General features: G+C 48.4%; 1 protein-coding gene across 1 annotated transcript; it reads right to left on the reverse strand.

Annotated features, from left to right (window-relative positions):
- Positions 1–631: 631 nt before the first annotated feature.
- On the reverse strand, positions 632–19,307 carry DNAJC11 (DnaJ heat shock protein family (Hsp40) member C11). The gene is made up of 16 exons (XM_026720865.2): positions 18,938–19,307; positions 14,138–14,267; positions 11,112–11,185; positions 8,895–8,996; positions 8,347–8,475; positions 8,083–8,205; positions 7,467–7,540; positions 6,947–7,136; positions 6,767–6,852; positions 5,919–6,035; positions 5,325–5,480; positions 4,519–4,588; positions 4,096–4,153; positions 3,738–3,880; positions 3,047–3,176; positions 632–1,806 (listed from the first exon to the last, which is right to left on the reverse strand). The coding sequence occupies exons 1-16, from the start codon at positions 19,010–19,012 to the stop codon at positions 1,781–1,783; spliced, it is 1,683 nt and encodes a 560-aa protein (XP_026576650.2). The 5' UTR covers positions 19,013–19,307; the 3' UTR covers positions 632–1,780.
- Positions 19,308–19,540: the final 233 nt, after the last annotated feature.

Here is a 19,540-nt window from a genome sequence, read left to right on the forward strand (position 1 = left end):
GAAAGAGTGATGGAGGGAGAGAAAGGGAGGAAGACAGAGAGAGAGAGAGAGAGAGATGGAGAAAGAGATAGGGAGGGAGACGGAGGGAGAAGGAGAGAAAGAGGAGAGAGATGGAGAGAGAGAAAAGGGGGAAGAGAAAGAGAGAGAAAGAGAGATGGAGGGAGAGAGAAAGGGAGGGGAGAGACCCAGTCACCCCATCTGTCTTCCATGCCCCAGGTAGGGCTAGAACTCCCCTCTCCCGGTTGGTGCCTTAACTACTAGACCCCACCACCCAATTTCAACAGGGTCGCTTCAAAGAGAACCTTGTCTCAGAAGCGCTGGGGGCTTCCATTCACCCCACCCAGGGGCCCTTACGACAGTCCGGACAGCCGCTTGACCTGGATGGCCTACGGGTCTGCCTGCCTGAGCAAGGGGGTTGGACTGGGTGGCCTCTGAGGCCCCTTCCAGCTCTCGGGACCCCACCTTCCAAACACCAACTTGCGCTGGGGAACCCAGGTGGAGGTTTTGCCCTCTTTCTCTTCCGGGGGGGGTGGGTGGGTGGGGATGCCAATCCCCGAGCCCCCTTCAATGGGGGATCCAACCCCACCCCAGCCATCTCACACAGACGACGCCGGCCGTCACAAAATGGGGTGGTTGTTTTTTTTTTATTGTCCTTGGATGTTACAGGGAAAGAGGCAACCTTCCCTTCCACACACCCCCCCTTAGCTCATTGACGGGGGGGAGGAAGAGGAGGGTTAGAACACAGGCTGCTTGTCACCAAAGACCCAGGGGGGGCGGGGGGGGGGCGGCTGGATCTCAACCTGTTGCAAAGATCTGGGGGTGAATGGCCTTAAAACAGCAGCGGGTGGATTAACCAGCACCAAACGGGGGCCGCTAGGGTGAGGAGGATTATCCCAAACCCTGGAAGTTGGCAAAATGAGCAGCGCAAGGAAAAAAAAAGGACGGCTTGTGGGAAGTGCGTGTGAACCAAAACACACACACACACACCGCCTTTTTTTTTTTTTTTCCTGGGCAGGTGCTTAAAATCCGGGGAGAAATACCTTGTTTCAGAGCTGACCACGCGGCTTTCGTGGCGTCGAGGACAAATGGATTTTTTCCGGCGTCGGGAGCATCCGGGGTGGCTTTTCGGAAGGGGAAGGGCCTGCGATTCAGAAACTTGAGCCCATCCGCCACAGAAGGGGTCTTGCGCCTGGTTTTTATTGTCCTCGGGGTTCCAGCCAGGCCCTACGCGGGGATCGAGCGGTTGGGAGTCTTAAGTAGCCTGGTTCTTGCCAGGGTGTGTGTGTGTGGCTGATCTGGAGGGCGGAGCGAGCTTCTTTCGGCTCCCCCCCCCCCAAGAAGATCCCGGTTGGATCGAGAAAGGAGGCTTAAGCAGGAATCCCGTCGGGTCGGCAACGCAGGCCGTGGGTCGCACCGCCCGTCTCTTCGTTTCTTCCCCACCCCCCCCGTCTTCTTTTTCACGGTTTTTTTTTTTAAAACACAGCTTGGTTAGAAGAAGAAACAAGATCGGCCGAGGTTCACACGCTGGAGATGGCGAAGAGTCCGAAAGATACAGAGGTCAAAGGGTGCCGGAAGTGTTGGGATGATTGAGTGTTTAAAACTGACCTTGCCTCTTTGGCAAGGGGGCTGGGGGGATGTTGATCGTGGATCCTCCTGCCCCACAGCGTGCCTGGGTGATGGAGGAGGAAGAGGAGGAAGCACCCTGGGCACCTGTAAAATAAGCGGGCTGTGGCTCCTCCTCCATCCCAGGGACACGGGTGCGAAAGCCACTGCGGCCGCATTAGCTGTCCATATCGATCCGGTGGGCTGTTGGCGGAGGAAGCCGGGAAAAGAGGAGAAAAATAAGAGAGAAATTAAAATAGGCTGGGGAGTTATGGGGAGAAGGAGCACACGGGGGGCGCTTGATCGACCTCCTTCTGTCTCACTGGGCCTCGTCCCTCCCCCCAAAAGGAGAAAAACGACACCCACCCAAATAGGGAGGCCTCCTCTCTTAAGGAGGCTTCTCCTGGTGGCTCCCAGACAGCTGTCATGCCCAAGGCGGGACTAGAACTCAAGACCTCCTGCTTTGTAGCTTGTGGCTTAAGCGCTTAGGCCAAACTAGCTTTTGGCTTTGTAAAAGTCACTCTGAGTCACCATGAGTTTGCCTGCCAGATGCACATTTTCTTAATAAAGTTTGATTTGAGAATTGATTTGATCACATTTGAGAAATAAAACGGTCATGAACTCCGACCCCCTGCTCGGATCTCGGTTTCACCCTTCCAGTGTGCTTAAATCGAAGACTGAATCTGAACACAACCACTAACCACAAAGAAGGGATAACTGACTGGGTTTTAATGTGTTTTTCTTAAATACTTTTACGTTGTAAAGCCATCCAGGGTCGTTTGACACCGGATGGATAGCAGATAAATTCCATAATAATAAAAATAGGGGGAACCATTATTAGTTTGGGCTGTCGTTTGCTCCTAAAAACTCCGCTGAGATCTCAAAAAAAGAGAGGCCTTAATAGAATCAGCAGCCCTGCGTAACAAATACCAGAGAATTAAGTCTCAAAAGAGAAGGCAATGTCCTATGGAAAAGGACAAAAACCTTTTACATAGCTTTTACATTCGTATGCTGATGGGGTTTGCAGAAATCACCTCTGACCAGGGATGCAACTTAAGGAAACTTCAGGAAAAGCCAAACAATGCAAGATCGAGCGATCAAAATTGGGCTATGGGAAAAATTTGATGGTAGATAAAAGAGTCTCTTTGCAGAGTGAGGTTGGTGGCCTATAAATAAATTTATAAATGAGAAAAGGCTAGTTGAATTTAAGTTGGGCTAGCAATTTTATGAGCCCAGTTAATGTGGTTTTGGAAGAAAATATTATTTGAAAGGAGAAGGGTTGAATAGCAAGAGCACTTACACACCGCTTCACAGTGCCTTACAGCCCACTCAAAGCGGTTTACAGAGCCCCCAACAATCTGGGTCCTCGGTTTACTGACCTCGGAAGGGAGGACGGAAGGCTGAGCCAACCTTCCAACTAATTTAAAGGATTTCTTGGACTCACACTGCTTTGGTATCCGAAGGGCCTCGTTGTCCGCCGACATCACTTGGTGCAGAACGCCGCGGAACTGGTAGAGCACTTTCAAGTTCTTGTCTTCGCCAACGCACGGGTCGTAGAACCCGGGTAGGCCAGCCTGCGGGGAGTAAAAACCGGGGTTCTTGGAACAGGAGAACAGAGCTCCTGAGCTCGTGCAGAGCGGCAACCCAGAACAGAACAGGAATAACAGAGCTGGGAGGAACCTTGGAGGTCTTCTAGCTGAGCCCCCTGCCTAGGCAGGAAACCCTACAGCACTTCAGACAAAGGGTTATCCAACCTCTTCTTAAAACCTTCCAGCATCGACGACCTCTGGAGGCCAGTTGCTCCACTGATGGATTGTTTCAATTGTCAGGAAGTCTCTCCTTGGTTCGAGGTTGTTTCTCTCCTTCTCTCCATCCGTTGCTTCTTGTTTTATCATCAGGGTGATTTGGAGAATAGCTTGACTCCCCCCTTCTCTGGGGCAGCCCCTGAGATACTGGAAGGCTGCCATCCTGTCTCCCCCGGTCCTCCTTTTCATCAAACTCGACAAAACCCAGTTCCTGCCGCTGTTCTTGAGAGGTTTTAGCCTCCAGCCCCCGTAATCCTCTTTGAATCCCGAGACGAAGAGAGCCAGGAGCACCCGTCTGCCTCCTTCACTCCCTCCTGGCGCCATCCTTACCTTGGAAGCTTCGGTGAGGATGAGTTTCGAATCCTTGACCAGGCACTGTAAAGGCACCGTCACGTCGATGACCTTGGCTTTCTCGTCCCGCCTGCTCTGGTCGTTGACAAACTTCCCGTACCAGGCGTTGACGATAATCAGACCTTTGGAGGAATGAGAAGGCCACGGGGGGGGGGGTGTCAGGTGGGGGTGGAGTTTTAATCCAGCGGTCTAAACAAGCCCCCCTTGTCCCCCCAGCCTCCCCAAAGCAAGGAAACACCCCCCCCCCACTCAAAGAAAAGAGGGAAACCTGCCCCTCATCATTTGACAAGCGGGGAGGAGGAAGGAAGGGCAAAAGAGACAAACCAGCTTCACGCACCCATTCTGGCTTCTTCGGCCTCAATGATTCTCCGCACGGACTCTTGCATCAACCGCACCTGCGTAGCAGCAGAGGAAGAGGCGGGATTAAGCTGGCAAATCTTGGGAGTGGCTCCGCCACAAGGGGACGGATTTCAGGCTTCGGATGGGGATGTTGTTATCATCAAGCCAGGATCGGGCGCCCGGTTTGTGGCTTGTTGGCCTGGCAGGCTGCCGAGGGCCTCCGGGAGCCTGATAGAGAAAGCCGGGCGTGCTTCCGCGACTCAGGAAAACTTAAGGTACCTTCCTGGAAATCAGCGTTTCTCACTGTGGACTTCAACTCCCAGAATCCCCCAGCCAGCCAGGCCTTAAAAAAGTCACCCAGGTCGAGAAACAGGGCGGCGAATATTCCTGGGTGGAATTCAAAGGAAGGCGGGGCACTTACGGCAGCTTCCGCTTCCTGCTTCTTCTGGAAGGTGTCGCTGGCGCAGCTCTCTCGCTGCTTCTCCAAGTCCCTAACGCCAGAGAAAGGGGGGATGACGTGGGGTCCAGATGGGCTCCTCCCTCCCTGCCAAGACCCTGGAGGGGAAGGCTGCAGGACACGGGGACCCCTGGCAATGCGTGTCTCCCTCTCTCTCTCTCTCTCTCTCTGTATCTCTCCATCCATCCATCTTACCTACATACCTACCTACCAGTATCTCTCTCTCCATCCATCTATCTATCACTATCTATTCATCTGTCTGTCCTATTTCTCTCTCTCTTCTATCTATCATCTAGCTTATCTATCTATCTAGCTTATCTATCTTCTATCTATCTATCTATCATCTATCTATCATCTATCCATCTATCTATCTATCTATCTATCTATCTATCTATCTATCTATCTATCTATCTATCTATCTATCTATCTATCTATCTAATCTATCATCTATCTATCTATCTATCTATCTATCTATCTATCTATCTATCTATCTATCTATCTATCTATCTATCTATCTATCTTATAAGCTATTTATCATCTATCTATCATCTTATCTATCATCTATCTATCTATCTATCTATCTATCTATCTATCTATCTATCTATCTATCTATCTATCTATCAATCATCATCTCTCTCTCACCTCTCTCTCCCTCCGAGCCACTCCTAGCCTGTCCAGCTACAAACGCCCACCGGGCCCTCAGCTCTGGCGGTCAGCTTCCACCCTAGCTGGGCCAGAGACCCCCCTTCCCACAGCCCTGGGCCACTCACTTCTCCTTCTGTGCCCGCAGGTAGGGTTGGATGATCAGCCGGTCCATGGCGAAGTACAAGACCAGCGGGCCAGCCGTGGCATAGAACACGGCGCTGGGCAGGAGTTGGTCGGTCAAGTGGATGGGAAAGAAATACGTCTGGCTGGCTCTGTTCAGCCTAGAAGGCAGGAGAAAGGAGGAGGAGGAGGAGGAGGAGGAGGAGGAGGGAAAAATATATTGGTATCTACAAATGATCATTGCTTTGGTTGCTGTATATTTATTTATTTTTATTTTTGGACAGGTAGTGTCCAAACTGAGCTTTTTCTGCACCCTGCAACGGTAATTTCCCCTTGGGGATTTGCCCCCTGGCATCCGGGGGCCCCTGAATGAATTCCTCCTTCTGACATGCCGCCCCACCCCTGCCCCGATGCGCCAACTGGGCATGGTCGGTCAGAGCCAAGGGGGTGCAAAGAGGCTTCAGGCTCCGGAGATGCCCATCGAGGCCGACCGTCTCGGCATTCGCACACGGGCAAGGCCCCCTGCCCTCCGTCCTGCTGGTCCTGGCCAGAACGGGCAGGAATCCAGCGCCCGAAGATCCGGTGGGCGGCTGACTTACTTGATCTTCAGCGAGACCCCTTGGGGTACACCGACGCTGACTGTGGCCCCCAGGACGCTGTGCTTGGAGATCTTCCGCTCCGCTCCGTACTCCACGACGGTGCCAAAAAAGCCAGCTCTGGAAGGGACAAAAAACAAAACCCAGATGCCGTCAAGGAAGCCAGAAAAGCGGCGTTAGGAAGGGCCCCTGGAGGTCTTCTAGTCCAACCCAAGACCATGTCAGACAGGTCCACTCTGTTCTTAAAAGCCTTCAGGGATGGAGCACTCACAGCTTCTGAAGGGAAGCTGTTACATCCATGCATCCTCTGTCTACCCCTCTTGTCTCTCTGTCATGTATCCTATCTATTTCAGAATCACGAAGTCGTAGGACTAGAAGGGACCTCAGAGGTCTTCTAGTCCACCCCCGTTGCTCAAGTGGAAGCCACTCTATAATTCTGGACAAATAATGGTCTAATCATCATCATCATTTAACCATAATCCCTTGTGGGGTGGAGTCTGAGCAAATGAATGGAGTAGAGTGTTTACTGGCCGGATGCCTTCCCTGTTGCCAGAGCGGAGTTTTTTTTCCCAGCAGATATATTCCCACTGCGCCCAGAGCGAGAAATATCTGCCTCTCCCGAGGGTCGAACTCACAGCCTCCTGGTGGTGAGGCGAGAGCTCCACCCTCTGGACCACCACCACACCACCCTTTGGACCAGGGGTCCCCAAACTATGCTGGCTGGAGACTTCTGTGAGTTGTGTGCAAGCGCACAAGTCTTAACGTTGCCAAGTTTGGAGACCTCTGCTCCCAATTTCACACCGCACTCTCTCTAGGTCTCATTCAGCACCCGGCCGCCGGTTCCGACATACTTCAGGGATCCTTTGACCCGTGTCTGATCTTCATCCTGAAACTTGTGCTGGTAGCTGACCATGACGAAGGAGTGGGGGATACCCAGCTGCCAAGATTGCAAAGACATAAATTAAATCAAATTAAACACGGCGAACGTTGGAAGTCAAGGCCCAAAGTCACCGAAGAGGGAATCCTCCCACCTGGAAGGCCATGGTGAAGTGGCTGGTTTTGGTGTCCCGGACGAGGCTGGTGTTCATGGCGGACTGGATGCCCCAGCGCCACTGCAGGTAGCCCATGGTGTTCTTGTCCAGATTCCGGGCCAGGACCGTCGTAAGGCCGGGACGGATGCCACGCGAGGAGAACTGGAGGGCGCAGTTCGTGGTGACGAAGCTGACCAGGGTGCCAAGACGGAAAGAAACGGAGCAGGAGTGAGAAAGGAGGCCCTAAAAACGTCCTCGACTGACGACGACAAGTGGAGCCCCCAACATTTCTCTGGCTAAGTCGTTAAGTGAGTTCTGCCCCACTTGACGGGCCTTCCTTGCCCCGGGGTTTGAAGCAAAAGTCGCCGCAGGTCAGTTAGCCGCCATGGCTGTGGAAGCGAAGCTGGTTTCCCCGCTCCCCGTCGCAAGAAGGGATGGAAGGGTCGCGCCGCAACCTTCCCTGGGGGTCCCTTTGTGGGGGTCCCTTTGTGGGGGGGTCCCTTCGCAAGAACCATCTTACCATCGCTGCGTGAGATTGCGAAACATCTTCAGGCCAAAGACTGGGCCCTGCAGGTCTCCGGCTCCGAATTCTAGCTGGGGAAACGGAAGAGAAGAAAGAGGAATTGCCGGCAGTCCTCGTCTTATGGCTGTTTCTGTCCTGTATTCTATATTCTATTCTATTCTATTCTATTCTATATTCTATTTTATTCCTATATTCTATTCAATGCTATATTCTACTTTATTCCTATATTCTATTCTATATTCTATTCTATATTCTATTTTATTCTATATTCTATTCAATTCTATTTTCTTCTATCTATTCTATTCCTATTTTCTAGTCTATATTCTATTCCTTATTCTATTCTATTCTAATTTCCTATATTCTATTTTATTCTCCTTTTCCTCCCCTTCACTCTTTCTCCTTCTCCCCTCTTCCCCTCCTCTTCCTCCTTCTCTCTGCAAACCACTTACCCTTCTAACATTGAAGGTGTTACCTAGCTGGGTCATGAGACGTCTGCAAGAAAACCCCCAAGCCCAGAGAGCACCAAGGACCCCCCGAGTCCAACCCAATTTCCTCCCCCTTCGACGCAAAGCAAATCAGACTCAAAACCTGCCCCCCCGCCTTCCCAGTTTACCTCTCCCCATCCTTTGGCGGAGGTCACCCGCCGGAGTCCCAGGCTGACCGAGCCGCCGCCATTGCCGTTCTGCGTCGAGAGGTTTCCCGAGAGGATGGCGGTGTCCGTGGTCGTGAGCGGGGCCTGTGCAAGAACGAACGGATCGAGACAGTGAGCCAAGTTAGAGATGAGCCAATGAAGTTCTTTGAAAGCGCCAGGCACCCTCTGGGGGACAGAATGGGGGAAACTACCGCAAACGGCCACACACACACAGAGGCCTCTTACCTCGATGGACTGTGATATGTGCATCCGGTTGATTTCGATGTGGGGGAAAGGGCTGGCCGACACGTCTTCAAACTCCTCATCATAGCGGTCGAACAGGTCGGTCGCGTCCACTCCGACGCTAATCGTGCCCTGCGGAATTGGGACAGATCCTTGGGGTTAACGGACGGTGAGAGCCTTCGCGTCTGGAATTGCAGGCAGTCCTCGACTTCCAACCCACAAGCGAGCCCAACGGAGGAAGGAGTTAACAGACTGGCTACCTCCTACAAATCCCACCCTAATGACTCGTTTAATGATGGCATCACTTAGCGACTGATCATGTCAGTCCCGGATTGCAGTCGTAAGCTGAGGACTAGCTGGATGGAAGTTGCTCGTTTTATCATCCTCGCGGGGTTTCATTCACTGCTTGGGGGAGATTTAAACTCACCTTCTAGGAAATAAGTCTATTTACAAACAGGAGGACAAATATGATTTCTTCCTGATTCTGAAATAAATACATTTACAAACAGGAGGACAAACACAACGTGATTTTGACAATCCCAGAGTCTTACTTTGGGGTTCGTCCGCTGCTGAAGCCGCCTCTCCTCCCTCTCGCGCTGCAATTGTTCAAATTCCTCCCGGATTTCGGCCGGGGTCCTCCTCCTTTCGACCACCTAAACGGGACAGAAATTCGTTTTTTTCCCATAAGTTTTTTATTTTTAAACAGACATACACAAAACACACAAAAAAAACCCCCATAAAACCATTTTTCAGTTATATACAGTGTGTCAGTTGGTACCAGTCTCTTGTGTGCAATCTCTACACTTATTCCCTTCTAATTACATGTTAATCCTCATATTATGTATAAATTATATATATTTCTAGTATTATTATTATTTATTAGACTGTTACTTGCATTTCATCATTTTATGAGCAAATCCTCATTCTGACTTAGCCTACTTTGTAACATTGATTTCATCATCACTCATCTATTCAATAATACTTGGGACAGAAATTCATTTTTAAGGGGTCACCGGTTAACAAACGCAGGCAAAATGGAAAGTCAACCATTCAGAAGACCTTCTGACCTGCATTTCCCTCCCTCCTGCTCTTCAAACTGGCTGCAGAGATACTTGTCCAGTCTCCTGCTGGACCAGGGGTTGGACTAGAAGACCTCTAAGGTCCCCTCCAACTGTTATAGACTTACAACAGTTCATTTAGTGACCGTTTGAAGTTAGAACGGCACTGAAAAAAAGTGACTTGGGGCCATTTTTCACACCTATGACCGCCGCAACATCCCCGCAGTTACGTGATCAAAATTTGGAGTTTGGGGCACTGACTCGTATTTATGACGGTTGCAGTGTCCCAGGGATCCCCTTTTGCGACCGTCTGACAAGTCACTGGGGAAACCCGATTGGCTTCCCAAACTAACTTAACCAGATTCGCTTAATGACGGTGGCAAGAAAGGGCGTAAAAAAAGCCACTTTTAAAAACCGTCTCGTTTAGAAGCGGCTCCGTTGGGCTTGATTGTGGCCGTAAGTCAAGGACTTACATTATTTCTCCAAATCAAGGGAAGTTTCTAGCTTACCGAGGAGAGAGCGTCCTTCAGCAGGGATTATGGGGAAGAAATCCGACCCACTCACACCCCCCTGAGCTCAACCTCTTCAAACCCCCGGCCTGAAAAACCCAGGGGATTAAATTATCCGCAGGGCCAAGAAAGGTGAAACGGACGGCGAATAGCCAGGATGAAAGAATTTATAGCCAACGATTTTTTATCTCCGGGTCTCTTTTGGGGCCAGATGGAAAGGAAAGGACAAATTAAAAAAGAAAAAAAGGCATCTGCGAAGAAAAAGCCCACTTAGAGAGTCTGGCCACATCTGCCGGGACTGACCCCGAGGTTAAAAACATCTGGCCCGAGGTGAGCTCATTGGAGGATGCTTTTCTTAGGGAAATGGACGGGTCAGGGGGCTAGGGAGATTGGTTCTGCAGCTGAGCAGAGGGAGGTCAGACTTATTTCGCCGGGGGGGGGGGGAAAGAAAAATAAAGCTGGGGGGTCGAAGAAAAATGACCCCGCCTTAAATCCCCCTTCTTAGCTGTCTTTTCTCCCCAGCTACCAGCTCTGGGCAGCCGATCTGGACTGCGTCGTTTCTCATATGGATATATAGGGGGTTATGTGCATCATTTGGTATTTGTATATTTATTTATTTTGTCATGTTGGTGTGTATATGGGAGGGGGAGGCCCTTTGAGAGCCGCATGCAACGAAATTTCATTTTAATGTATGCCTATTAGTGTCCATTTGAAGTGACAATAAAGTTCTATTGTATTGTATTCTAGATTCTATTCTATTCTATATTCCCTTCTCTATTCATCTGTTCTATATTCTACTCTTCCTCTTCTCTATTCTATTCTGTTCTATTCTATTCCTATTCTATTCCATTCCATATTCTCTTCTATATTCTCTTTTATTTGATTCTCTTCTCTTCTCTATTCTACTCTATATTATTCTGTTCTATTTCTATTTCTCTATTCTATTCTATTCTATTCTATTCTATTCTATTCTATTCTATTCTGTATTCTATTCAATTCTGTTCTATATTCTCTTCTCTTCTATATTCTGCTCTATATTATTCTATTCTATTCTCTATTATTCTATTCTACTCTACTCTTTATTCTACTCTCTATTATTCTATTCCATTCCATTCCTCTACTTGCTTCTATTTTATTGTTTTATATATATATCTATATATCTATATATAGTGGACAGCAGCTCTCTCTCTCTCCTTCTTACCTCCCATCCTTCCATCTCAAGGCCTCGCTTTCCATAAATGTCATAGATGGCTCGGGTCTGAGGGTCACTGAGCACTGGAAATGAAAATCGAGATGGTATTATACGAAGCTGCCACTTTGGAGGCTGAGTTCACAGCCAAACCTCTGCACCCAATCCATGCAAACACATTTCCAGAGCTTTTTCACGATTATTTTTAGAAGACCAAAAAACAAAACCCCAACCCACACACAAAAAAGCAGGCCACCCCATTCACACACAGTGAAATGACTGTCGATCTCTAGAGAGGTATTTTTAAGCCTTTAAAAAATAAATACATTCTGTCTAGCCCCAAACCTCAGCACCTTTCCAAAAACTGGGTTTCGAACTGAGGCACTGGGGAAGACCGGAAGGTTTTAGAGGCAGGAACAGGACTCCTTTCCAGCTCCTTAAAATCTTGCTCAAAATTCTAGTTAAGGATGTTGTAAATTGTTGTTTGTCAACCTTGGCAACCTTGAAGATGAGCGGGCTTTGCCTCTCGGAATTCCTCAGCCAGCCATGCTTGTTCGTTTCCTCCCCCACTCCCTTCCCCAGAGCGGAGAGAACGCAGAGGGAGGGTTTATAAGAGAGTAAGCAGGCCACAATGGGGATACACGCTGGGAAGAAGGGAGGGAGGGAGGGAGGGGAGGAAAGGAGGAAGGAAAAAGAAGAGGGAGGGAAGGAAGGAAGGAAGGAGGAAGGAAAAAGAAAAAAAGAAAGAATAGGAAGGGAGGCAGGAAGATGGAAGAAGGAAGGAAGGAAGGAAGGAAGGAAATAAGGAAATAATAATAGGGAGGGAGGAAGATGGAAGGAGGGAAGGAAGGAAGGAAGGAAGGAAGGAAGGAAGGAAGGAAGGAAGGAAGGAAGGAAGGAAAGAAAGAAAGAAAAAGAAAGAAGGAAATAGTAATAGGGAGGAAGATGGAAGATGAAATAGTAATAGGGAGGAAGATGGAAGAAGGAAGGAAGGAAGGAAGGAAGGAAGGAAGGAAGGAAGGAAATAAGGAAATAGTAATAGGGAGGGAGGAAATGGAAGGAAGGAAGGAAGGAAGGAAGGAAGGAAGGAAGGAAGGAAGGAAGGAAGGAAGGAAGGAAGGAAGGGGATGCCTGGAGAATTCTGGGAGTTGAAGTCCACCCATCTTAAACCAGCCAAGGTTGAGGGAGAGCCTGCGGTCTATCATTCCTCTCACGTCGAGAGTTAATCGGAGGCCAGAAATGCTGAGCCTTCCAAAAACCCCAGAGCCAAAATTTCTCCAGCTAATCTCTGGGATTTAATAAGAAATCATTTATTTACTATTTCTCTCCGGACCCAAGCTACAGACGGCGCCAAAACTGCCAGCCTTGCAGTTTCGCTGGGAAAAGGAAAAGGAAAAGCCAAATCCATCCAGCGGCTCATTTACTTCAGCTTCGGTCGCTTCTCCTTCCATCTCCTGCTCGGCCCTTTCGGATCTCCAAAAATTGCCGCAAGCGATCAATAATTCAGAGGCGGCCCAAGATTCATTCAACCAAACCGGGATCAGGGAAGGCCAGCCGAAGCGCCAGCTTTTCATGGAAAACTTGACCGGAAATGGCTTTTGCACAACTACCCCCCTTACCCCCCCCACCCCAAAATAAAATAAAAATAAAACCTGGCCGTCTCACATTATCGCACACGGTGTGGATCCATTATTATTATTATTATTATTTTGCACGCGCTGTTAAATCCCCTCTCCTCTTGTCCTTTTGGCCAGCTTCCCTCTAAAAACGCTTAAAAGCTTTTATAGAAGATTGGCAAAACCTTTTCTTTTCTTTCTTTCTTTTTGCGGAGGGGAGGAAAGAGGCCGCTGGGAATCGGGAGTGGAGGGAGGAGGGGAAATAAAAGAAGCGAGCCCTTCGCCTGGTTTCTCAGCCTGGGTGACCTTGGAGACCTCCCCCCAATCCCCGCCCCGCCTCTGCCCGACGGAAAGAGCAGACGCATTAAAGTGACTGGGAAAGAGCTCCGTGGCGAAGCCTCTTTAGGCGGAGAAGGCCCGCCGTCTGCCGATGGGCAGGCCAGGAGTGCGGTTGTGTTAAGCGCTTACGGGAAACACACACGCACGACCACACGGGAGAGGGGCTCACGTGGGCAGCCACGAAGGGGGTGGGGCCATCACGAAGAGGGCAACGGGGTCTTCAGCAGGCCCAGCATCCCAGAGAAGCGTAATGTAAGAAGGGCTGGCTTTCGAAGGGAGGGAAGGGCAGGGAGGAGGAGGAGGAAGAAGAAGAAGGAGAAGGAGAAGGAGAAGGAGAAGGAGAAGGAGGAGGAAGAAGAAGAAGGAGAAGGAGAAGGAGAACAAGGAGAAGAGGAGGAGGAGCAGGACTCTAAGTCTTCACAGTGTCTGAAGTTGGTTGTTTTCGGTAGATGTTTCATGACCCAACTAGGTAACATGATCAGTGCTAAAAGGGGGATGGATTTGCAGGGAGGAAGAGGAAGAGGAGGAGGAGGAGGGGGGGGGGAGGGACGACGACCTGTGGGGTCCTTGGTGGTTTCTGCGCTGGTAGGGTTTTTTGACAGACGTTTCATTGCCAAACTGGGTAACAACATCAGTGCTAGAAAGTTTGGGGGTTTCAAGAAGGGAAAAGGAGGAGGAGGGAAGGAGAAGAAGAGGGGGAGGAAAACGAGGAGGAGGAGAAAGAGGAGAACTTCTAGGGTTTCTGGAGCTCTCTGTGCTTGGTTGGCTTGTTTGGCAGACATTTCATTACCAAACTAGGCAACATCATCAGTGCAGGAAAAGATGGGGGATTTGAAGAGGGGAAAAGGAGGAGGAGGGGGATTGTGGAGTCCTTGGTGCTCCCGGAGTGGTTGTCCTACACTGGTTTCATGGCCCAACTAAGGAACATCATCGATGGCTCTACACAACACACACCCCGTCGGCGACAGGCCGCACGGATGCCGTTCCCAAGTTGGGTCACGAAACGCCTGCCAGAAAGACTCCCCGGCTCAGAAACAGAATCCCAGTTTCCCGGAAGGGAGACCCCCGCCCTCCGCCTCTGACCTTCGTAAGCCTGATGCAGGAGGTTGAAGAGCTGTTCAGCCTGCCTCTTGAGTTCGGGGTCTCTGTGCTTGTCGGGATGGTACAACATGCACAGCCGGCGGTAGGCGGCTTTCAACTCCTCTTGAGAGGCCTGCGGTGCGGGAGGAAATAAAAAGACCAGAAATGTGCAATTAAACCAGCAATCAAGGCTACTGAGTTCCCAAATCTGCTGGATAAGGGAAGCCAAGCTTTGCTGGTCAGGAGGTCGCAAGGGCGGATCATGTAACCCTGGGACGTTGCGACCATCGTAAATTCGAGTCGGTTGGCAAGCGTCTGAATTTTTGACCACGGCAGCGGTCGTAAGTGTGAAAAACGATCAGAAGTCCGCTTCTGAACTTGAAACGGTCGCTAAAACAAATGGTTGTAAGTCAAGCCCTTCCTGTATTAGGGAAGCTATCATTAAACCACCATGCAAATCCAGGAATATCCCTGAGGTTTATGCAACTGAAGGCTTTATTTAAGCGGTAGAAAAAAATGTGTCTAGCTTCCTGGAGCAATTTTAAACAGTGGAACGACTTGCCACCAGAAGTTATGAATGCTCCAACACTGGAAGTTTTTAAGAAGAGATTGGTATAGGGTTTCCTGCCTGAGCAGGGGGTTGGACTAGAAGACCTTCAGGGTCTCTTCTAGCTCTATCGATTGATTATCATTGATCGATTGATTGAAATGGTCACTTCCAGCCCTATTCTAATTGATTTGATCGACTGACATGGTCTAATCTCCTGTTTGGGGGCTGGACTAGAAGACCCCAAGGGTCCCTTCCAGCTCTAACCTTAATGGATTGATCTTGGAATCATCTCCTGGCCTTCACAAGTCGAAGAGCCCAGGTTCTGTTCTTAAAGTCAGCAGAAAACAACCACAAGACCGTTTTCAATATCCATAGCGGGACTGGAGCCATTCCTGAAACTGAGATTATTATTATTATTATTTGTTCTGTTGTTGTTTTTTTAAAAAAATTCTCAGTTCATCTACATGCAAATTGGACAAAACCTGCCAGGTTTTGAAAACGCGTCTCGCGGCCTCTCTAATAATTTAGGAGAATGAACGCCGATAAGGAAGGAGTAGAAATTCTGGCTGGGCCGAGACTTTTATTTAATCAAACCGGTGATAAATGGCTTCATGTGCTATTGATTAAGTCATAGAAATGCGCCGTTCAATTCCCCTCCCCCCACGCAAATATCATGTTCAATAAAATGCAAAATTGGGCTTTTCATCACTGTCGGGGGCAGCGGGGGGGAAATCGCTACGGTCACCGGGCTCAATATTGCATGAACAAAGAACGCCTCTCCAGCGGCTGCCCGAAATCCTGACAGCATTTCAAGTCGTAATGAGAGACTAATCCTGATACAGGGAGTCCCCGAGTTATGGCCGCAATCGAGGCCGAAATCCACACATCGTAAAATGAGGCGAAATTCGCTTCACAACAGTCTCATGGCAAAATAGAAATTTAGGACTTGTCATCGTAAGTCAATTTTTTTTGTCATTGACAGAACTATTGGCAAGAGCCAGATTCCCCACACCCCCATTCTCATCTCATCCTGGTCTGTTTAACTCTGCTCTCTTCCATCCTCCTGGTCAGACTAACCAGGATAAGAGAGGGAGGAGGAGGAAGGACACAGAATCGGGGAGATCGGTTTGCAAATTTTAATAAAATCATTCTGGCAGGATTTGGTTTCTTTAAAAATAGGTTGGGAATACAAGAAGCAATTAACTCCAGACGCCTTCCCCGAAGCCAGCATTCAAAGCTTAAATGTGCCTGGAAGGCCCCCACCTTGGTTCGATCTTGATTTATAAGTTTCTCAATTAAATGGTCTGTCATAGCAGCCTTATATTTTGAAAGGACCCTGACAGGTTTCATGGCCCCGTTCGCCTCTGCTTCGTATTTTTTTTTGTCCCTCCTGGCAAATCATCGGATCATGGAAATCAGCCCCGCCATCTTTCCTATTTAATAAACATAGTTCTGGGGGGGGTCTTCCTGTTCTGGATACAGCCCAAAATTAATAACTATAAAGAACTGTCATCTTGTCAAAACGTTTGCCTGTGTGCGGCCCTGGATGGATTTGATCCTGTGGGAAATAAACAGAATTTCCCCCTCTATTTATTTGTTTAGCCATTAAAGGGTTTTCTCGCCTTCTTTTCAAACATAGCCTGTGAAAATATGTCATTTTTCATATTACATATTACAACCTATTAAGGAGAACTTAACAAAGGACATGAAGTATAGCCTTCAACTATTTTTTAAATCTACTTGGTTCTTTTTAAAAAAAAAATGTAATAGATGAAATCGTGCATGGTTCCAAGGGGAAGAAATTCACATAAGTGTGAAGACAGTCAAAATAAAATTTGGCAAAATTAACTATGGAGTTCTTAGTGCTCTCTGAGATTAGTTGTTTCCTTGCAACGTTTCATGACCTTATTAGGAAACATCATCAGTGCTAGAAGGGAGTGGGGTTTGTGGAGAGGAAGAAGAGGAGGAGGGAGGGCGAGGAGGAGGAAGAGGGGGAGGAGGGGGAGAGGAGGAAAAAAGGAGAGAAGGGGAGAAGAAGGATGGAGAGAGAAAGAAAAAAGGAGAGGAGGAGAAGAGGAGGAGGAGGGGAAGAGAAGGAAAAAAAGGAGAGGAGGAGAGAAGGAGGAGGACTGTGAGGTCCTTGGGCTCTCAGAGCTTGGATGTTTTCTTACAGACATTTCATGACCTAACTAGGGAACAGCATCAGTGCTAAAAGGAAATGGGGATTACCTCCCCAGTTATATACCTATAGCTCACTCCCTTCTAGCAACTGGTATGTCTTTATGACTGTAACTTTGAATTGTCCCTAAGTGAATGGTGGTGAATTAAGGACTGGATGTTTGCCTGCACAAGTGTGGAAATCCCCTCCAGACAAAAGAGTTCAGGTTCAAAGATGGCTAGGAGAGCAAGAATATGAACACAGAGTTAAAAAGAATTACAATTTGTCCCTTTTTTTAAAAATAGCAACTTGATACCAACCCTTTGTTTTTGCCACTATCGAATTTATCCCCGAAAAAGCCACAAAACTTTCAAGAACTGAATAGAGGGCCCACGTGTCTTTCAATTAGCCATTAACTCTGCAAAGGAAGCTATTCTGCATTTTTGGCAGAATGTTAACAATGATGGTAGAAAAACAAGAGTTTAGTGTCGTTCCGATTTTATTTTTCCCTCAGGCCAATTTAAACGGGGGAAAGAGCCGAGCGGTAGATCTGCTCAGACGAAAGCTCTCCCGAACTAATTAATCCAAAATGTAATGCAGAATACACTAACAAGCACCATTTTTTCTACCTCTGGTGGTGCAGTTGGTTTTTTGATATAAAAAGATCCTCAAATCTGAAAATAGACGGAAGGGAGATACTGTATCCAGAGGTTGGGAACGAGGATCGGTAGTCAGTAAAAAGGAAACCAGCATAATCCATAAAACCATTGTCCAGTCAATAGAAGTAGTCGAGTTATGGCCGTTCAATGAAGTGACCATTCAAAGAAGACTGAAAGAAGTGACTTATGTCCGTTTTTCACATTTACGACAGTTGTACCATCCTGGGGTATATACGGATAGATTATAGATTATATATCTATATCTATATATCTATCTATCGATCGATCGATATGTATCGTATATGTGTATGTGTGTATGTGTATGCATGCAAATATGTGCGTGTATATACATATATGTATATGTACATATATATACATACATACATACATACACATATACATATATATACAATACAGAAGCCTGATGATGGCAGATGAGATTCTGCCGAAACGTTGCTACAACTTTAAAAGCACAACTACTATGACGTGGGAAAATATCCGAACAAAGCTGAATACCCTACATATATGTATATGTGTGTATATGTATATATGTTCAAATACAGAACATGGATATGTGTGTGTTTGTATGGGCATTGGTATACAGGTAGTCCCAGAGTTACAGCAGTTCATTTAGTGACTGTTCAAATTTACAATGGCACTGACAAAAATGCAGCACCTCCTTGGTCACATGATCAAAATTCAGACACTTGGCCACTGACTTGTTGCTGTGTCTCAAGATCACGTGATCCTCTTTTGCGACCGCCTGACGAGCCAAGTCAACAAGGAATGACCATGTTAACAACTGCAGTGATTCACTGAACCACTGCGGCAAGAGAAGTCGTAAAACGGGGCAATGCTCACTTTGCGAATGTCTCACTTAGCCACATCAATGTTGGGCTCAATTGTGATCATAAGTCAAGAACTACCTTGCATATGTATGTGTATGGAGACAATGAAGATAGACAGATAGACAGATAGATGGATAGTTAGAAATAGCTAGATGATAGATGACATAGTATACATACGTATATATACACACACACCTCTATCATCTTTCCCTATCTATCCTGTTAAGAGTTGGCATCAGAATTTCACCTTTAATCCGTGCCAGAGCGTACATAGCAAAACTGACAGTAAAGGATTGTGTGTGGGCAAGGGGGTGGACTAGATGACCTCTAGAGGACCCCTGCCAAAGTGCCTTTTGGGCCTCTCCTCGGCAGGAAAAACTCCAAAATCGAGATCTTCTCAGCTCTGGGGCAAAAGGAGAGGCTCCTGCTTCACATACCACATTAATTATACATTTGACCGAAATCCCCGCCCGCTTCTGTCCCGTCAATGACTGGCCGAGCCTCCAGCGTGCTCTCCCTAACGCCTCCCGGTCCCGGATCGCCTCGGAGCGGACCCCCGGAGGACGCCGGATCCCCTCAGCACCTCACCTCTCGCCGCACATTCAGCAACGAATAATAGTCCTCATTGTCCGGCACTTCATCGCCTGAAGAGGCCGCCGCCATGCTGCCGACCTTTCACCTTCCCCGCGCGCATGCGCCGGCGAGCAAGCGCCCTTCCCTCCCCGCCCGCACACGGCCGCTCTAGGAAAAGAACAGGCCGGCCGCGGAACGCGCGAAACGAAGAGCAGTTCTGCCTGCGCGGAAGGGGAACCCGCCCCCGCCAAAACAATAAAAAATAAAAAAAAAAGCCGGCGGTTGGAAGCGGACATGCGCAGAAGCGGCCGAAGGAGGACGGCCTCGAGGTTTTTGAAGGAGGCGCCGCGTGCCCCTTTGCCACGCATGCGTCCTAACGGCAGAGGGGAAAACCGCGCCCACTTGTGGGCGGGGCTACACGCTACCCGTCTGGGGTTGGCAGTAACGTGTGAACCACGTGCAAAAAAATCTGGACTAAATGTTAATATATATTGCAAGTCCATGTAGGATAGGCCATATCCTAAAGCAAATAAATACACGCTCAAAATGCTTGTGATTGCGAGTTTATGCACATAACATTTATTAATTTACATATAAAGCCTTTTGAGAGCTGTATGC

This window comes from Pseudonaja textilis, chromosome 18 (assembly GCF_049901715.1).
Source record: "Pseudonaja textilis isolate UNSWEBS1 chromosome 18, rPseTex1.2, whole genome shotgun sequence".
Taxonomy (NCBI): Eukaryota; Metazoa; Chordata; class Lepidosauria; order Squamata; family Elapidae; genus Pseudonaja; species Pseudonaja textilis.

What these genes read in the sequence shown, in the direction of transcription:
- DNAJC11 (XM_026720865.2), bottom strand. Translation starts at nt 19,012, where the DNA reads ATGGCGGCGGCCTCTTCAGGCGATGAAGTGCCGGACAATGAGGACTAT. An exon ending in TTGAGATGGAAGGATGGGAG is followed by an intron (nt 8,997 to 11,111) that starts GTAAGAAGGAGA and finishes TGTCCCGTTTAG; the next exon opens with GTGGTCGAAAGGAGGAGGAC. An exon ending in AGCAGCGGACGAACCCCAAA is followed by an intron (nt 8,476 to 8,894) that starts GTAAGACTCTGG and finishes CCAATTCCGCAG; the next exon opens with GGCACGATTAGCGTCGGAGT.